Below are 19,228 nucleotides of genomic sequence, written 5' to 3'. Positions count from 1 at the left end.
CGCCTTATGCCTCGAAAAAACTTCCTCGTTCCGCTCTAGTACGTCCTTGATGGCTTCGAGCTGTTCATCTTTCAGTTTGCCCCTCAAATGTTCAATCTCCGGCAGGACCGGTTTTTCATTTTGCATTTCATCTAGTGTGGGTCGCTCTGGAAAGTTCGAACAGCTCGAAAGACCATCATCCGTTTCTGACTTAAGTGATTTAATAAGACCTGAAGAATCTTTTATTTTCTGCAATCGTCTCAAGATACAAATTTTGTCCCTGTGATTGGGACAATCAACAACTTCATTTTGTTTTGAGTTCTCAATTGTTTCATATCGAGTTTTAACCGGTAAAGCATATCCCAGTTTCCTCCCTCTCTGTATCGTGATCGGTATATCAAGGGTAATCAACAAGACACTGACGCAGAGGCCGCTCTTCGTTATCGAAAATGATCTTCCTAAAACAGCAGCACTTTGACTATTAGGATTCGGAACTATGCACACTTGCTTGTTGTCACTTAGTTCATTGTAATTTTTCATCCTCAAACTTACGATTGCCGCTTCATTAGCTTTTAGCCTCACCCTCCTACTCAAGAATACCGGTGCTTTGTTTTCATTTGCCATTATTAAATTTACCGGTTTGATTGCGTACCTCCTATCCGGGTTCCGTATCCTGAACATTGCGTTATTTAGATCAATCGTTACGTCGAAATTCCTGATGAAGTCTCTGCCCAAAATGAATTGGTCAGATTCATCTAGGTTTTCTACCACGATAAAGCTCATCCACAGGTTACGTTCCCCCAAATTGAGGGCTATTATCGGCGTCCTGCCCAGCACCCGAAGGGCCCCTTTGTTTGCAGCCGACAGCCGTATTCTCGAGTCTATCAAGTCACCTTTGTCAAAGCCCATCCTCTCCCAAGTTTCGATTGGTATGACGCTCAAGACTGCTCCCGTGTCAAGCAACCCACGCAACTGAGTCTTTTTGCCACTTATATCCAGCACGTGCCCTGTCACATCTGCCTCCGTCCCGATGTGCATTGCATCTTCTTCAAGCATGGCGCAGTGTCCAATCGATCTCACTTTCAATTCTTCTTTCCCTACGTAGATTTGTCCAATTAGGTCTTCGTCACATGTTATCATCGTCTTGGTATAGATGTTAATCCCATCTATATTTAGCATCACCTCGTGTGGACCATAAGCTTCAGTATATCTGCTATCAACACGTACCGACTTGCTGCCCCCTCTCATGAGTAGTGCTCTCAAGGCTCTAGAAGTCGTTTGTGGGCTTATACAGCTCAAGTAATCTGCGTACACGTCAATGTGCATTATCGTCTGGTCGCTCGGTTCGCTCAAGTTTCTGGTTACCTCGTGGCCGCCCACTGTGATTATCGACATTATTCTAGCCCCAATTTTCGATATGCCGAATGGCTTTCCCGTCACCATTTTTACAGTGTTACAATTCCCCGTCTTTGTTGAGCCCGGTACAGCCTCTGGTGTTTGGTTCGATCCGGTTAATGCTTCGTTGAAATTCTGTCTTTCGATCTCCAGCTTTAGTCGTTGCTCTATTTCTTTCGCAGCCAGATCCTGTTTTACTTTGGCAATTGCTTCCGTCGCCGCTTTCTCATAGTTTATCTCTAGCGAGTTCCCAGCCGCGGACTCTATCGCACCATTAACATGTGTTACAGCTTTTACTGTTTTCGTCGGCAATTCCGTGCTTGGTGCTCCTAAGTTCCTAGATTCAAACTCGTTTTGTCTATTCCGCTGATTCTGCACTGCCGCTAATGCCAACTTATGTTTGGGGTGACTCTGGTCCTTGAATGCTTCCCAGAACAAGGGACAATCCATTCTGAAGTGCCCCTCCTGGTTACAGAAGAAGCATCTTGCGCCTATCTTGATGATTAAGCCACTATAGTACTCGTGTTCCTCCATCTGGCTCATGTCCTCCTCATCTGGTGCATATCCTAGACTCTTCATGCCTTGTTTGTATGTTGTGCAGTCAGCCACTTGGTGATCCGCCGACCCGCAGTTCGCGCATGATCTGCGCTTGTCCATGTCATCTCTAGGCTTGTACCATGACGACCTCTGGGGTTGACTTCCCCCTTGCGTGTTCCTGTTTTCTGTATATGAGTATTTCTTGGGTTTCATCAGCATGTATTCCCTTGATTTCTGTCTCATTTCTTCTGGGGTTGGTGCGCTGTCTTTCGACAATGTGTAGTATGTTGCTAACATTGTCCTTAAGTCGTCACTTTTTACCCCATCAATGAACTTCGAGGCAATGCTAAAGTTTCTTCTGTTTGTCGACTCCTCTGGGTCACTCCTTCTTCTCAAGCTCTCGAGATCATCTAGGAACCGATCTATTGACTCGTCGTCCCTCTGCCTTCTCTTTTCAAATCGCATCATCGCTTGGTGACCCTTCATGCCTGACCCGAATCGATTCAGCAATATCTCGAAGATCTTGTCCGCGGTATCGCGTTCTTCTTCTTTCTTTGCAACCACGCATTTCAATGCCGTGCCTTCCAGGTTACTGAGTATGGCTGTGCATGCTTGCCTTTCATCATTTAAGTTATCTTGTTCTAGATGTAATCTCATCACTTCCACCCACGTGTCAATGCATCCATCTGAGTCGTCTTTGAATTCTTTTGGCTTCTTGAAAGTTTTCCTTGATTTTCCGTCTCTCCTATCGCTCGAGTTAGTGTTCCTCGTGGCGAAGGCCTCTAGAGTCCTGTTCATCATCTCCCAAGTGCTTGCCCACGTCATGGCATCCGGACCTGCGTTGCTGCTAGCTGTTGAGTCCCCCGGACCACTCGTTGTGTTTGAATTCCCACTTTTCATGATTGTTTTATCAGCCGTTGGTGCTATGCTCACCGTATCCCGGGTTAAGGGCAACGGTGTCGATTGCCGTTTGCCCCTTTGTGGTTCCACAAAGTCAACTCTGGTGCCTTGCGTGCGATCCGCTGCCGGTCTTTCTTGTGAGGTAGAATTTCTCAAGATTGCATCCAATTTCGTCTGTATTGCACATGAACTTTCGGCCTGATTCTTGCTCATTGTGCCTCTTTTCCAGGCTACCTATTTGGCTGTTGACATCATCATATCGGTTTTTCAACTGTTGCAAATCTTTTTTGATGTTCCCTTCTCGTTCTTTATTGGTGGCTTCTACCTTATCTGTCATCTCCTTGAGTCTCTCGTCTGTTGCCTTAGCCAGGTTAAAATAACTATCCAGATACTCGTGTTTGTTGTATCTTAATTCTTTTCTTATCACTTCTCTGTCCTCTTCGCTGTGCTTCAGCTTTTTGTCGATCTGATTCAGTTTTGCCATCAAGTCACCTAGCTCAAGAGTAGCCTCTTCATGTTCAGCCGTTGGTCTTTCTTCGGCCGTTGCTTCTGCTTTAGTTTGTTCCTCTCTCGGATTGGCTTCTGTCGTCTTCTTGCTCACTGTCCCAAATGTTCGTGCTCTTTCAGCTTTTGGTTCTTCAGTCACGTTCTCTTTCGTTTTTATTCCGACCATCATCGCCAACCTTTCTGTAAAAGATGTCTTTTTTACTTGAGAGTCTTCTTTCACCGTTTCTTCGGTGTTGCCTATTGCATCTTCCACATCGTCTATTGGTGAGAACTCTATGGGTTTCGGGTTTGGTTCTTCTGCATTGGGTATTGGAGTTGACTCCGTTGTCTTTTTCTCCAGTTCATCTACGCTCTGGTCTGGTGTCTCTAGGTCGATTTCGATTGTAGGCTCCACCTGTTTTTCCCTCGCATCTTCTCGCGTCTTGCTCTCGGTGCCACTCCTCGTGCTGACCATGCTAACTGAAAAGTTATTTCTTGTTTTGCCTGGGCCCCTTGATGTTGTTCCACGCAGCGACGAGTTATATTTCGTGTTTGATCCACTTGACCTTTTTTCAAGCACCGGTACCCTACTCCGTTTCATTATTCCTATTTACAATTTCCCTTATTTACAATATTATTATATACACAATTCTATTCTAAGAATAAAAAAAAATTTTGTGGAAACAAATTCTTAAAAGAAAATATACAACGTGATAAAAACCTTGTTCCAGTTATCTAAAATCTTCGAGTAACTTTCTTTATTCGTGGTCCCAACCGTACCGGGTTCCAATTAGTCTTGTTCTGTCTTAATTCTGTCTTAAAACAACTTGTTGTAATTTTACTTCAATTTTTATACTGTCCTAAGACTTCCAGTTACCGTCCCTACTCTTCTTCGTACCGTCCCAGGCTTCCTTTTACTGTCCCAAGACTGTTCGGTAATGTCCCAGTACTCCGTCAGTGTCCCAAGACCCCTGACCCAAGGCTAGTGTCCCAAGACTACTGTCCCAAGGCTAGTGTCCCAAGACTACTGTCCCAAGGCCAGTGTCCCAAGGCTAGTGTCCCAAGACTACTGTCACAAGACCACTGTCCCAAGACTGTATCAAGACCACTGTCCCAAGACCACTGTCCCAAGACCCTGTCCCAAGACCACTGTCCCAAGACCACTGTCCCAAGACCCTGTCCCAAGACCACTGTCCCAAGACCACTGTCCCAAGACCACTGTCCCAAGACTGTATCAAGACTGTTCTGGTCCAACACTGTCCCTGGACTTCTTTGGCACTGTCCCAAGGCTGTTTGACAAGTGTCTGAGCGGTGGGACTTCTCTCTTTTTCGTTATGGGGACTTCTTGATTCACTGTGCCTTGTACCACCACTCAAGCTCTAGTAAAATTTCCCCAAAAACCCTTTCTTAAAAGCCAAATGCTGACCCCCCTTTTTTTCTTATTTCTTTTTAGTTACCTCTATTTCAATGTTCCAAGCAACTTGAGACCAAAACCTGTGCGCAGGTATCTTGTGATCACCTGTTCGTATAAAAACTAAACACAAATCCTCCCCAAAATGCAACAAAAAATCCAAGCCAGAAAAAGTAATAAAAACTGAAAAATGAGCCCACCTAAATTTCAAAGGTGACCAATGTCTACCTTTCGTCGAAAAAAAAAATGTCTGGTACCTAATTGCCACGCGTTTCCTTCCCCCCTGCTAGCGATCTTATGGGGTATCACAAAAACTGTCTATGTCCGTTTCCCCCTACCGATCCGACCAGGGTACCTACCTTAACCTAATTCCAATTTTGGATATCCGTTTCCTATGACCAACGCGTGTAAATGACTAATGTAACTAAATCAACGATGTCGACCAATTAGTTCCTCTAATTTCTCCCCTTTTTACAATTTACAACCGCCAACCTCTAACTTAACCAGCCCCCCTTCTAACCTCCCCCCTTTTTAGCCCCCCTTCTTAAGCCTAAAATCACCTTAAGCGCCGGGTGCTAAACCTCTCAAGAGAAAACCGTAGACTTGTCTCCAGGCCTGCTCAAGTAAAAACGTTTCTCAAAACCGGGGGATATCGCTTATCCAATTTTACACTTATTTCCTATAATGTAATGTGAATTTCAACGATACCCGTTCTGCTCAACTTGAGAACTCGAGAACTGCCAAATCCTTCTTGGCTACTTTCCCACTCGACTGGTCACCTCTTCCAGTCCAGTCTCCTATTGGTTCAGCTCAAGTGCTCCTGAACCGCTTTCCCACTCGGCTGGTCACCTCTTCCAGTCAAGTCTCCAATTGGTTCAGCTCAAGTGCTCCTGAACCGCTTTCCCACTCGGCTGGTCACCTCTTCCAGTCAAGTCTCCAATTGGTTCAGCTCAAGTGCTCCTGAACCACTTTCCCACTCGGCTGGTCACCTCTTCCAGTCAAGTCTCCTATTGGTTCAGCTAAGTTCCAAGCTATCTGAAAACCCTTGACAACGCCCCACACTCGGGCTCTTTATTAAGGTTACTGGATTAAATTACTAGGTTGATAGAAACGATGGAACTTGTAAAACAGTATGGGTATACTATTTAATTAATATAAAGGTTTGATCCAACTAATCTGGTGTCAAAGTCACTGTCTTTTTTCGTTTTATGGTTTTTGTTCCTTTTTCTATTCTTTTTTGGTTTTTGTTTCGCTTTTTGTCTTTTTGCTCGTGTTTTTGTCCCCCTAGTTGCCCCCCTTTACTCGGTTAGCTAAGCCTCGTTTGGAGAGCGTACCAGGAAGTTTTCTTGAGTTTTCTTAAAAAGCTATCACGGTACAACCGGAAGGTTTGCACGTTCCTGTCGAACCGTACCGCCGGTACTCTAGAATGGGCATTCAGCCCGAAGCTGTCTCAAGTGGGTTTGACTCCGTAGTCTTGATGTCGTAAACACCCAGGAGCGCCATAAAAACACTATGTAACATTCGTCTACTGCAGTCACACATGAGGCTTAAGAAAAATAGGCCCTATAACCATTGGCTCAAGAGTCAGGTACACTATCTCTTGTGTTTTTGTACCTCAAATCAGTCGGAGCCAATTCGGTTCGCTTGTGACATGAGACTACGACCCGTTACAGCTTAAAGGCTACTACTAAAATATCCCCCCACTCTAGAATTAGAAACGTCCCCATACTTAGGTCTCTAGATACCCAAAATACATGAACGCCATTAAAAACCGGGTCGGAACAATCCGTTAAGTTACTTTTTATTAGACAGTGGAACTTTGATCCATTTCATATGGATCAACCTAAAACTCGCCTTACCTCAACATAACAATTGTAAAACACACTCTAGAAATTTAAATTAGTACTCACATTGTAGCACGCTCAAGAATCAGGAAGTAAATAAGTCGGTATGCAAATCAAGAATAAATGAAGTAACTAAATTGAGTTTAATGTTAATCAGTTTTAATAACAAGAACAAGTTGTTACTCTAGACTGTCAGTTCTCGTGAACCATTGGGACACTCTAGCTGTCCACCTTTCCACCGAAGGTTCACTCTAGTCCAGTTTAGAATAATACTCCAATCACAACAATCCAGTTCGTGGGGATGCGCTCGTCTCTCTTCTAGATGGGACAGCTCTACTCTGGATTATTATCGCTACTGAAATTGCGATTAGCAATTTCCCACTGATTTTTCTAGCAACTTTCCCGCGATTGTCACTCGATCGTTCTGACTTCTCTTTTCTGATTTTCAGTTATCGCGAGAAAATCGTGCATGACAGGTTCCATTCGAAATTTTGAAAAATTAAATTTCACTCCAAAATTAAGTGTTTTTTGCTTCTCTCAAGGTCAAACTTCCAAATATGACCGACTGGCACACAACTGAACCGGCGCAAAAAACACTCAACAACAACAATTAGTCTCGAGAACAACATTAAAATTAGACAGAGAAGAGTCAGACGAGAAATACGAGCGAAAAGAATATTTTTGTGACCCACAACCATTCCGAGTTGTAGCGATTGTGCCGCTACAATCATTACAACGCGAATCCCAAGAACAAGGAAGGGTGTTGGGACGGCGTTTCCAGCCTTCCTTTTATTTCGCCGGTTTCTAGAATCCGGAGGGGTATCGGGAGGAGAACTAAAACTGTATTTTATAAACTTTTAGCTTACTGGAGATGTCCCGAATTGAATTCAATTAACATCTAAGTTTATTTTCAGATCATGAGAAGCTAGGAGTTAAGGGAAAGGGTTGATCCATCTTCGATAGAGATGATGATTTTAATCTACTGAACAAAAACAATAGTTATATAATACATAAGTAGTAGCCCTGTTTTTAGGAGTGACCTCGTGGTCTGGGGATACTGAGACCCAGCCATGAGCTCACTATTTTGCATATAATTAATTTAATTAGAGCGTTCTGATCGAAGCCGGAAACAGTGACGTTTTTTGTCGACCCGATGTTAGAAAGCCCACCAAAAGAACTGGCTTTGGCAGACACGCTGAAAAGCATGTAGAGCTGTGTTTTGACGCTATTCAGTCGTTTTAGAACCTAGCTTTATTTTCTGTCGATATGTACTTCCGGGCGAATGTTACATTCGTCAGATTTGAAAATAATCGAACAAACTGTGCAGTTTTATTTTGAACGTTTGTTATGAATTTTGAAAATAGATTTTATTTGTCAGTTGCAGAAATTGTTCAAAATGTATGTATTTTAAGGTAAAATGGATGGAATTGAACTAGCCAATTACCTGGAAAGTTTTACAGAAAAGTCAAATGTCTTCCTTGATGATGCCAGACAACTTTATCAAACGTCTGCTTGTTAGTTTGAAAATTTGTAATAGCTAATGAATGCAGCGGTTCATCACAAACTTGCTGTGTAGTAACAAAATTTGAAATCGCGTGAAAAAATGATAAGCTAAGTTTCAAAAATGTTTTGTAACTTTCAGGATTTCGAGCGGAATAAAAAACATACCTATCGATTCGGATTTCTTTACGAAAAGTTTTAAGAATATAAATGCTAGTCATAATATTTCCAAAAATTTGAAACAATGTCTAATATTGTCTATTGGCTACGTTGTAAGAGTTGTGACGCTTCTGATAGTTTTCCGAGTTCATAGATTTTGGTTAGCGTGTTATCAAATTCAATTCCGAATTACTCGTTCTGATGTTCGTTTTATTGTAACTTAGTAAATTCATTTAGGTAACGATTCAATTGGGAGGTTTGGCTCAGCAATGTATTCTATTATGCTGTGTTATGTGAAATTGTTCGAACAGTAAGTATCAGGTTTAAGAAATTGACAATTTGAAAAAACAATTGAAAAGCAAGTTTCATTTTGGTCCTAGCGTTGGAGCAGAAAGCGCTGAAAAATTCAAAAACATCCTGGCGAAGCATTTCAGGTAATATTTTCACTTGAGAGAGCAAGTGACTTTGTAATCGGGAACAAGACTTCTTTTCCCGTAAACATCTTTTCTTACATATTTAGCTGCACGTATTTCTTCGATTGCTTGTGTATAACCAACTGCATGTATTTCTTACATAGTAGTAGCTGACGTGCTCAAATTCAAATAAAACTACCTCATGAATCATTTTAGGTAGTAAATAATTTTTAAAATAAATTTATTGAAAACATGGTTTTTTCGAGTTTGTGTTTTTCGTCTTAATATCTTCCTGCTCGTTTTGCCTTTTTTCCAATTGCAATGTATTTTATGTAGTAGGTTTTTCAAGCAGTTTTTTTCCATTGCTTGTTTCTTTTTCGTTCCAACTGTTTTTTTCTAGAATTGAAAGTTGTTCTGTATCTAGTCAGTTTGCGAACTCGGGTTTTAAATAATCGCTTCAATTTCTTTATTAAACGGGAAATTTGATGTTATAATTGGCTTGGTCAACTTACATTGCGTAGATTGAAGGGGAATTTTTTTCAATGCTTCTGCATGTTCACGTGGGATGGGCTGAAATATTTAGAGTTTTAAATTTAAATTTTATTTTTGAATTTAATATTTGAGTTTTATATTTGAATTTTAGATAGCTCTAATTTTTTAATGACTATAGTTTCGTTTTCGGCTTAACGATGGTCGACCCAATTATTGTCCTTTTAGTTCGCAATGCTTGATATGGCTGTTTATGAATTTCATCCGAGACAAAGCTGAGAAGTTTTTTAAGATGGTATTTCAAGTAATTTTTTCAGCTTAATTTTTTATTGAAGATTAAACAATATAAAGCTAAACTAATGAACTTGAACCTGGGTGCGAACCCATGAGAACTATCTCTAAATCTTTTACTACTAGTAATATAATGTTTTGATTGTATCGCAAGTGTTGTATTGATTCAAACAGTTTTTAGTAATTGCAAAATTATTTCTATAGTTTGTAAATTTAACAACTCTGATTTTAGTTTTTTTTCAAATAAACTGGTTCGGCTGATGTTATTTCAGCTTTTCCAATTTTGAAAAAAGTGTTACAAACAGATAGACCGGCTTCTTTCCTGCGTGCTTAGATAGTCCGCTTGTCTCTTCTTTAGATCACAGGGTGTTCTACGATCTTTGAGAATATGCATGGGAGGGAGTTTTTGACCAATTTTTTTTGGAATATTTTTCTCCAAAATAAAGAAGAAACTATTCAATTAGAAGAGCTTGTTCTGAGGATATCAATGAGTTGCTACGCCCTCATTTTGGCCATAGAAAATGAACTATATTGGAAATTAATTTTTTTTCGATAGAGCGCCTGACAATTCTGAGGTTCAGGGTTTAATTTAAAAGAACAGATTGTGAGTCTTCGCTGCCCAACTGGTTTCGACCTAATTGTTCTAATGAAAAAAGTAATCACCTTACAAAAGCACTTTTAAATTGTGCTCGTTTTTTGAAAATTTTTTCGTCGCCAAGATTTCTCGCCTTAGTTTTTGCTCGGTCCTTGGTTCTCAATATTTGTTCAGGTTCCTTATGAACATCAACCAAAACCTTGGTATGAAATTTTTTGTAGATACTGTTTTTTCGACCTTATTGTGTTTATGTTGATTGTAAACCAATTCCAATTTCTTATGTCCATTTTTGTTCTCTTTAACCGCTCTAACCACGGCCTTTCAAAATTTTATTGCAATACTGTTGTTCTCTGCATGGACCGAAAATAAATTATTGCAATTCACTGACACCGGAAATAAACTATTGCAATTATTGCAGCTATTGCAAAATGAAAAAACAACTTTATTTTTCGTATACCAATGCAGATAAAACATCGATATCCCAAAAATCTCGATTGAAATTTAGAAACAGTTGCATTTCCAAGTTAGTTGGCAGCAGGCTCTGCCGTAACTTGTTGTATGTAAAGCCAGCTCTGCAAGTTCGGACGCTCCGCATGTAAAGCCAGCTCCGCAAGTTCTGCAACATCGGACGTCGGCTTCAAAAAGGTCGTTTTCATATAAAATTCATTTGCAGTGCTGAGCCGTCGTTTCTTAAGTAACATTGACGCAAAGTCGGATGTTTCAGTTACCTCTGCCGAAGTCGTCGAACTTTTCTCCAGCTTGAGAGATAAAACAGAATCGGTTTCATCGAGAGAAATACTCTGAGTTTCGGAGTTCTGAATTTTAACAATAGCTGATTCGAAGGTACTACTATGATAGAGTGGTCCCTCGAAAAAGCAACTATGATAGACAGGTCCCACATGCATTTCGCATGTTATAATTTTGAAAATTAATTTGTGTATAAATTATTCTTTTCAAAAACCTTGCTAAATATGTTCCGCCAGAAACTTTTCAGATTGAAAATTGTAATCACTATTGTTTATAAATTGAAATTTGCTCGCTTTACTTTATTTTACGGTTTAACAACTATATAATTGGGTTGACTTATTTGTCATCAAAACCCACTATTGGCGGTTTTTTTTTAAATTTTCAACCTTAAAATGGTGAGGGGGAGGTTCTAAGAGGTAACTAAACATGAAATTTGTTTGAAAATATACTGCGTCATCTTTCTGAAAGGCGTAATTATAATTATTAAACGATTTGAGAGCTCTAGGTGTCTTATTCTCAAGGGACTTGGTTATTTTTAAGGGACCATTCTATCATAGTAGTACCGATTCGAATACCGGGCTGTGAACAATATCTGCTGTTGCACTCAAGTAAACCGACGTCAAAGGAGACTTCTGAATAACACCGTCAAAAACCATTCTGACATCGGCCATACCAAGGTTTTCACGTTGCAAGAGCTTTGTCACGGACTCAAACTCTTCAAGCTTCGGGAGCAGGTCAGCAATCTCTTTGTCCTCTGTAGTTGTCAGAATAATGCTGTGCAAGTTAGAATCCGACAAAACTTTCGAAATTTTGTCTCTTATTTTACAGTAGCGTTTTATCATCAGATATGTACTTAGTGTTTCGCAAAATCGAGTAGTGTTTCGCAAAATCGAGTAGTGTTTCGCAAAATGGGCTTTTTTCGAACTGCAATGTTAACGGAAGCTGGTCATCATCTCTTGCATCTTTAACGGCAAAATACTGCTCTTTATGTGCGGATAACAAGTGGTTTTCTAAGTTTGACCACCCAGAATTAAGTTTTTGCTTCCGTTCCGCTCCACAAATCCATCGGTATCCCTCGGTTGTTCCAGTAACAAGTGTAAAAAAACTAGAGAACAAATGCTTTTTTGAAGCCATCGCGAGAATGAACTGCCTGCTTTGATGATCAAACAACACGACTGCACGAAAATGCGGTAAAAGTGCAAACAACCAAGACTTCCATCGGCACTTGACAAAATTCACTCAAGTGGCTGAGCTGGAAAGCAAACAAACTCTCGAAACTCGTAGGTCTGATGTTGATTTCTGGAGCACTGTAATTAATTTTGCAGTAGTGCAATATATTGCAATTCTATTCCACCAAAAAGTTAGTAAAAATAAATTATTGCAGTTACATTATTGCAATAAATTGCAGGGGTAATCAATTTCTGAAAGGCCCTGGCTCTAACTGTTGATTCGACTTGCTGAACTCTGGCTAGTGTTAATCGGTTTTGTCTTGAAGTGTGTCGATTGAGGGCGAAACCGTGTGTGTGTGTGTGCTACACAGTATGAAAAAGTTTGCAAATCTTGAAACATTTTGATATTTTGGTTGCTATACTTAAAATGCCTCTTTTTTTTTTTAGCTCAGTTAACCTCTACTCGAGTTTTGAGGACTTAGCTGCTTATTTTTGTCGAACTTTCTTTACTTCTCTGTGCGCTAGCTTAACATGCCGTGTTAGATTATTGCTTCGTCCGCTCCGCTTTGTCTTTGTGTGAAATAAGCCTGAGACACTTTCGCGCAGTTATTTCAGGCCAGCTTGTTTCAATGACAATAGTGGCTTTCAATGATCGATTTTTTATTGTCTTAGAAAGTTTTTCAATTAACTATATTTTTAAATGCGTCTGACGCGTAGCTCGCCGTATACGAGTCGACCTAATATTGAGCATCATCGACGTACTGTTTTTCAAATGTTTATGCAAAGACCTGTTTCGCTATGCTTAAACTATATTCTAAAGTTAACAATTATTGAATATGTTATGCGTATGTAATCCGGCCGTATAAAAGTAAGTATGTAAGAGAGGCAAGCTTGTCGGAATAAAAGTTCAATTGATTTCTAATTTCTACACTTGCGAGAACAAGTGTATTGTAATCTGGAACTAGAAGTTTTTTCCTCGAAAACATTTTTTCTTACAAATCTATAAGAAATTGCGAAGTTGCTTTATTTGTGAACTTAAGCAACTTCAATACTCCTTCCCTTTTGGCCTAGACTAAACGCGGTTACCTTTTTTTCCAATGTCGCGGCCAGACCCTGTTTTTTTTTCATGGAAGAAGTGAATTGCATGACTTTCGTTTGTCTTTTTAGGTTTCAGCGGCTTAGTTGCCACATCAGATAATTTTTTGTACTCTCAGTATTTTTCATCGCAGTTGATGCAAGTGCTTTTGAACTAATCCTGTAATTTTTAAAATCAATAACCCCAAGTTTGTATGTTTTCCTGGGTTTTTCTTTTTTGCTTGGAAGCTTCCCCGTATATTAAGGAAGGGAATAGATCTCCGGTCTTCATCCTATGTATGAACATAGGTAGTAGATTTTCCATGTATTAAGGTGGGTTATAGTTTTCAGAGTTTCATATGGTAAGAGTATTTGGCGCCCAATTTTGCCGATACAGCTAGGTTTAAAAATATTCTTCTTGCTTTCATTTTTTTTTATTTCTCTGGACAAAACAGGCTTAGATTCATTATACTTACAAAGCGATTCTAGAGAAGTTTCTACTGATTCCTGACAGCAGATGGCGACTTCCAATGCTTTTAATATTTCCCGCTTTGAACCCGTATAAATGTTCTTTTAGTGCGTTCAGACTGCTCCATTCGACGGCGAGCTATTTCTTCTTATTAAGTTGTGCGTTTTGTAAATGAGCTTGATGCTTTTGCTGTTTCTCGTCTCTATTGAGCTCTCTGATAAGTCCTTTTCACTCCATAACCTCTGATTGCAGTTCAGCAGCGACGTTTTGTTAGACTTCTTTTGATCTTCCATCTTCATGGCGTGAGTTTCTGTCTAATTTTTTCAGCGTTTCTGGATTATCATAAGAAACGACAAGTGGCTATTTGTTGCTTTGATCAGTTTATTCATCTTAAAATCGACTTGTCTGCGCGAGAGTAACAATTCTAATTGATTTTACCTAGCGCAATGTTTCTTTCTATGCTAGACACAACTTGTGAGCGCTTTTAACACATTACTGATCATCTATGCAGTCCACTTCACTCCATTCATTTCTTAGTTTGCATATGATGCAATTCATTTCGAAAGCACAGTCTTCCACCGAAATCTGAAATGCCCACGATAATAGGGGCTTCCCAATGAAAATAAACTGTCCTACTTTTCATGTCATGTAAACCACAGAACTCATTCACTAACTCTTTAAAAACAAAATAAAAGGCTCCCGGGTGCAAATAGAGACTTGACAATGGCAATACTTTTGGGTGATTCAGATTCCAATTTCAAATCGTAGTTTAGTTGTTTCTTTTTAAATGATTTCTTTTGATTTTTGAGTTTTTGAGTCTTTCAATTTACTAATTTGGCGGCATAATCATGTCAAAAATGTGGCAAAATTAGGTTCGGCAAAGAATCAAGTTCAAATGTCGTAGACATAGCCGGGCCCATTTGCAGGTTGCAAATTAGAAAATAGTTCGTTGATTGTCAGCTGATGGTACGTCGTCGTTGATTGTAATGGTCATCTAGTTGTTAGCTGTCGTTGATCACGTTGGTCATCTAGTTGTTACTGTGGTCCAATACTCGCGAGAGTTTGACTGCTGGTCGGTGTAGAATCCCCCTGCTAGTTTTAATTTCGCACGAGCGAACGATTCCGTCTGCACCTGGGAAAGTACGAAGTACCCGTCCCAGGGGCCAAAGACCTCGAGGCGTTAGGTCTTCCAGTATCCATACAAGGTCTCCTTGCCGAAAATTTTCCACTTGCTTTGTCCATTTCGTTCGGGTTGTCAAGGTTGGCAAGTAGTCTTTGAGGTATCTGTTCCAGAACTGTTGACTCAAGGCTTGAGCTTGTTTCCAAGTTTTCTTGTCCGTTGTGTGGCGAGGGAGAAACAATCCGGGAGGCAAATTGTTTGTTGGTCGTCCTAGTAGAAGGTGATTGGGTGTAAGGGGCTCGTCGTCGGTTGGGTCTGATGAGACGTGGGTTAGCGGGCGAGAATTCATCATAGCTTCAACCTCGCACGTGAAGGTTGACAGAGTTTCGTCGTCCAGTGCCCGTGTTCCAATGACTTTGTAGAAGGCAATCTTAAATGTTTTTATGAGGCGTTCCCATGATCCACCAAAGTGAGGAGCTGCAGGTGGGTTGAATTTCCAGGTTATTCCAAGTAATTGGCATTGATTGTTGAAGTCGTTGATGTGTTGAATCTCAGAAAGGCTTTCCTGTAATTCCTTGTCAGCTGCAACGAAGGCTTTTCCGTTGTTAGAGAAGATGATCCTGGGTTTACCGCGTCTAGCGATGAAACGGCGTATGGCTTGTAGAGTTGAGTTTGTGTCAATTTGCTGGCATATTTCTGAATGAACTGCTCGCGTGACGAGGCAGGTGAAGAAGAGAACGTATCGCTTACTGTACTCGTCGTTGTTCCGCGTGGCAAAGGGTCCAAAGAAGTCAATTCCTGTTGAGTAGAAGGGGTAACTGTTTTCCGATAAAGGGAGTCGTTGTAGGGGCAGATCTGCCATCAGAGGCTTCACTGGTTCCTGTCGAAGGCGTCGGCAAGGTATGCATTGTCGAATAGTTTTCTTCAGATGCTTGCGTGATCTTATGATCCAAAAGTCCTGCTGAAGAATGCTTCGGGTGTGTTCCATTCCACAATGGGAACTTATTTCGTGTGTTTGCTTCATGAAGAGTTGTATTGGGTAGTTTTCTGCGTTCAGAATGACTGGATGTCGGCTGCAAAGTAGAAGCGGGGCTTTCTGTAGTCGTCCTTTGGCACGTAAGTATCCGTGATCGTCGATGAAGGGGCAAAGAGGTTGTAGAGGGCTGCGGGGTGGAATGTCAGATTTCTTTGTCAGGCATGCTATTTCCTTGGGGAATGATTGATTCTGTGAGTGTTTAATGATCCATGCGAATCCTAAGGTGAGGTGTTGAAGTGAGAGGCTCTGGCGTGTCTTCCTTTTGATGTTTTCTGCGAAGAGAAGAACATATGAAGTAACTCTGAGTGCTCTTGTCCAAGTGCTAAATCGGTTGAAGTCGATTACTGATGTTGGCGGTTGTAGGTCGTTGTCTGTCAGATGAATATCGGCTGTAGGTTGTGTTGGTGGATGATTAGGCCAATCTGATGATGGTCTTAACAAGAAGTCTGGTCCTTTGATCCATCGTGAATCGGTAGTCATGTCACATGCTTTTTAACCACGTGTTCCGTCGTCTGCAGGGTTGTCTTTGCTGGGCACGTATCTCCAGTCCAGTGGAGATGTTGAGTCCATGATGAAATTCAGGCGATTGGCAATGAAGATCCGGTGTCGTTGATTCGGCGAGTTTATCCAATGAAGAACTGTTGTACTATCTGTCCATAGTGTCGTACTGTCGATTCGTATGTCATGTTGTTCTTTGATGAAACGAGACAGTTTAGCTCCGTTAGTGGCGGCTTGAAGCTCGAGATTTGGAATTGTCATTCTGCTGATGGGTGCTACTCGGGCTTTTCCAATGACGAACTTGAGTTCCGTTGTGTCGTCGTCGTATCTGATTCTGAGATAAGCAACTGATGCTAAGGCAAGTTCGGAGGCGTCGCTGAATACATGGAGTTGGGTTTCCAGTATCTTCGTTTCTGCTTTGAAGTAAATCCGGGGCAGGCAGATGTCGTTGAATTGGCCTCGCTTGTCTATCCAATCGTTGAGGTCTGTTAAATGATCCATGTTTAGAGGTTTGTCCCATTGAGGTCCATTACTCCAGGCAAGTTGAAGTGATTGTCGTAGTCGAATTGTAAGTGGCATCGTAATTCTAAGCGGGTCAAAGATTGAAGAAGCAAACTTCAATAGTTTGCGCTGCGTTAAGTCCTTCTTGTCAATGGCGTGAAACTTCTTTGCTTCCACAAGAAAGACGTCCGTGTCTGGTTTCCATTTCACTCCAAGAACTCTTTCGAGGGGTCGTTCCTTCTTGGTGAGGCTGTCGCTGTTTTCCAAGTGGTTCTCGTTAACTGTTGTGAGGAATTGTTGAGAGTTTGAGGTCCATTTTGTGAGGTTGAAACCTCCAAGGCTGAACATCTTTTGAAGGTCGTTCATTAACTGTGTCGCTTCCGTCGGCGTTGAAACGGCTTTGTATAGGTCGTCCATGTATATGTTGCGTTTTGTGATTTGCTCCAAGGCTGGATATTTGTCGGCATTGTCCTTCGCACATTGTCGAGTGGCGTAGCAGGCAACACATGGTGAGTCGGTAGCTCCGAAGATGTGGCGGGTGTATTGGAAGGTTGCGGGCTGGCCCGTGTTGTCCTTCCACAGAAATCGCAAATACGGCTGGTCCTCTGGGCTCACGAAGACCTGCATGAACATTGCTTCAATGTCGGCAGAAATAGCGATTTGGTCTTCGCGAAATCGCATAACGATTCCAGTAAGGTTTGTGAGGAGGTCTGGTCCAGTTAGTAGGTTGCTGTTGAGTGATACTCCTTTGTAGATGCTCGATGCATTAAGGACTCGGCGTACCTTGCCAGGTTTATTGATGTTTGTCACTGGATGATGAGTAAGGTACCATTTTCCTGTTGAGTCTTCATGGGAATCATCAACTTTGACTATGAAACCTTTCTGCAAGTCGGTGTCGATGGTCTCCTGATATTTCTGTGCCATCTCGGTGTTTCTCTTCAGTCGTTGGAGAAGGCTGTCGAGCTGCTTCTTGGCAAGCCATCTATTGTTTGGCAGTTGTTGTCCACGTTTCCAAAGCATTCCAATTTCGTAGTGTCCATTGGGCAAGCGGGTTGTTGAAGATTCCAAGATGCGGAGAGCTTCCTTGTCGTCTGTTGAGAGGATGCGTTGGTCAGTTGAAATCCCTTCGGCGTCCAATTTCATCCATTCAGCTACGTGGCGAAACAGTTTATCGTCTGTCGTGAAGTTGATTGTGTTGATGTCGTTGGGTGTCGCTGCATTGTCTCGTCCACAGAGAGACCATCCAAGTGGCGTTTTCCATCCAATAGGCACATTTTGTTTTGAATGGATTACTTCTGAAGGTGTCACGAGTTCGGCGAAATCGCATCCAATGATGATTCCGATTTCTTTCGAGGGCAGTGTGGCTATCCGAATGTGTTGAAGAGGCTCGTTTCTTTGGCAGATGGAGTTGACGAGTTCAGGGTTGAATTGGGAAAGGTTCCAATCCATTATGACGTCGATGTCATTTAGTTGAAATGGCTGCTTTTGCTGGTTATAGGGTCCAATCGCAATCGTCATCTTTGTAGAAGCTGTGTCTGATGATGTCAGTGCTTGGTTTAGCTGGATGGTGTCGTCTAACTGCAGATCTGGTTTGAGTTGGAGGGCGATTGATGATTTAAGCAATGTCAGTTTGCTTCCACAATCAAGCATGGCATAGGCATGAACTCTATGTTTGCCATGAGAGATCGTTATTGGCAGGGTCGGAATGTGGCGATTCGATTTCCTTCTGCTTATGCTGGTGCTGCAGTTGGTGGTGTCGTCATGTTGTCTGGAGTTCCGGTTGGCTGTCTCCCTTTGTGTCGTCGAGTTGTAGGTGCTGCTGTTGTGCAGAAGTGTGTGGTGTTTCTTACTGCATCCTTCCGTCCGGCAGGTTTGCGTTGATTGACAGTCGGCGAACTTGTGGGGGCTGAGGCAGTTGAAACATAGTTGTAGGTCTCTGGCATGCTGTAATCTGTCCTTTGGGTTCATTGCGATGAAGTGTTGGCATTTTCCAAGGTACTGGCAATTGCGTTTCTCCGGGCAAAAATCTCGTCGTTGATCCTTTTGTCCAGATTTATGTTGCTGCTGGCTGCGTTGCTGGTTCCGGTTGTTCTGATTGGCGCGGTGATCCGATGGTCCATGTTGGTGGGTGTGACCGTTGGATGATGATCCTTGAGTGTTGCTGCTGTTGTAGTTGTTGCTGCTGCTGCTGTTTCTGGTGTTATTGTTGTTGCTGTTGCTCGGCAAATCGCTGCATGCTTCGGCGTAGATGTTAAACCAATTGGTGAGGTCGATGAGTGATGGTTGTCTGATGTTGCATTGCAGATTGTATCTATTCCATTCTAGTCGGCAAGGGGTAGGCAGTTTTGACAAAACTGTTTGGACATTTGTCGTAGAGTGTAGATCGTGCTGGAATCCAAGTGTCGTGAATGTATCGACCATTGTCTGTAGGAAGTTGGCGAGGTCCTTGTAGCTTCTGGTATGTCGTAGATTGGGGCCGCTGATGGCGTCGAGTCGTCGAAGGAAGGATGTAACTATCTTCGTCGGGTTACCAAAGTCGTTTTCCAGTCGCTGAAGGGCTGCGTCATACATTGCTCCATTGCATCCATATCCTCGGATGAGAGATTTGGCATCTC

At 41.8% G+C, this 19,228-nt stretch overlaps 1 protein-coding gene across 2 annotated transcripts in view; it reads left to right on the top strand.

The window, feature by feature from the left end:
• Window positions 1-19,228, top strand: part of LOC134842916 (uncharacterized) — a 77,949-nt gene that overhangs the window by 48,539 nt on the left and 10,182 nt on the right. For both annotated transcript variants that reach the window (XM_063859445.1, XM_063859444.1), the window contains exons 2-4: window positions 7,964-8,066; window positions 8,449-8,521; window positions 8,592-8,645. In XM_063859445.1, coding sequence (XP_063715515.1) covers window positions 7,970-8,066; window positions 8,449-8,521; window positions 8,592-8,645 — 224 coding nt within the window. In that variant the 5' untranslated portion in view covers window positions 7,964-7,969. The remainder of the gene's footprint in view (window positions 1-7,963; window positions 8,067-8,448; window positions 8,522-8,591; window positions 8,646-19,228) is intronic.

This window comes from Symsagittifera roscoffensis, chromosome 3, assembly GCF_963678635.1.
Source record: "Symsagittifera roscoffensis chromosome 3, txSymRosc1.1, whole genome shotgun sequence".
NCBI lineage: Eukaryota > Metazoa > Xenacoelomorpha > Acoela > Convolutidae > Symsagittifera > Symsagittifera roscoffensis.
This window is presented reverse-complemented; position numbering and strand designations above follow the sequence as displayed.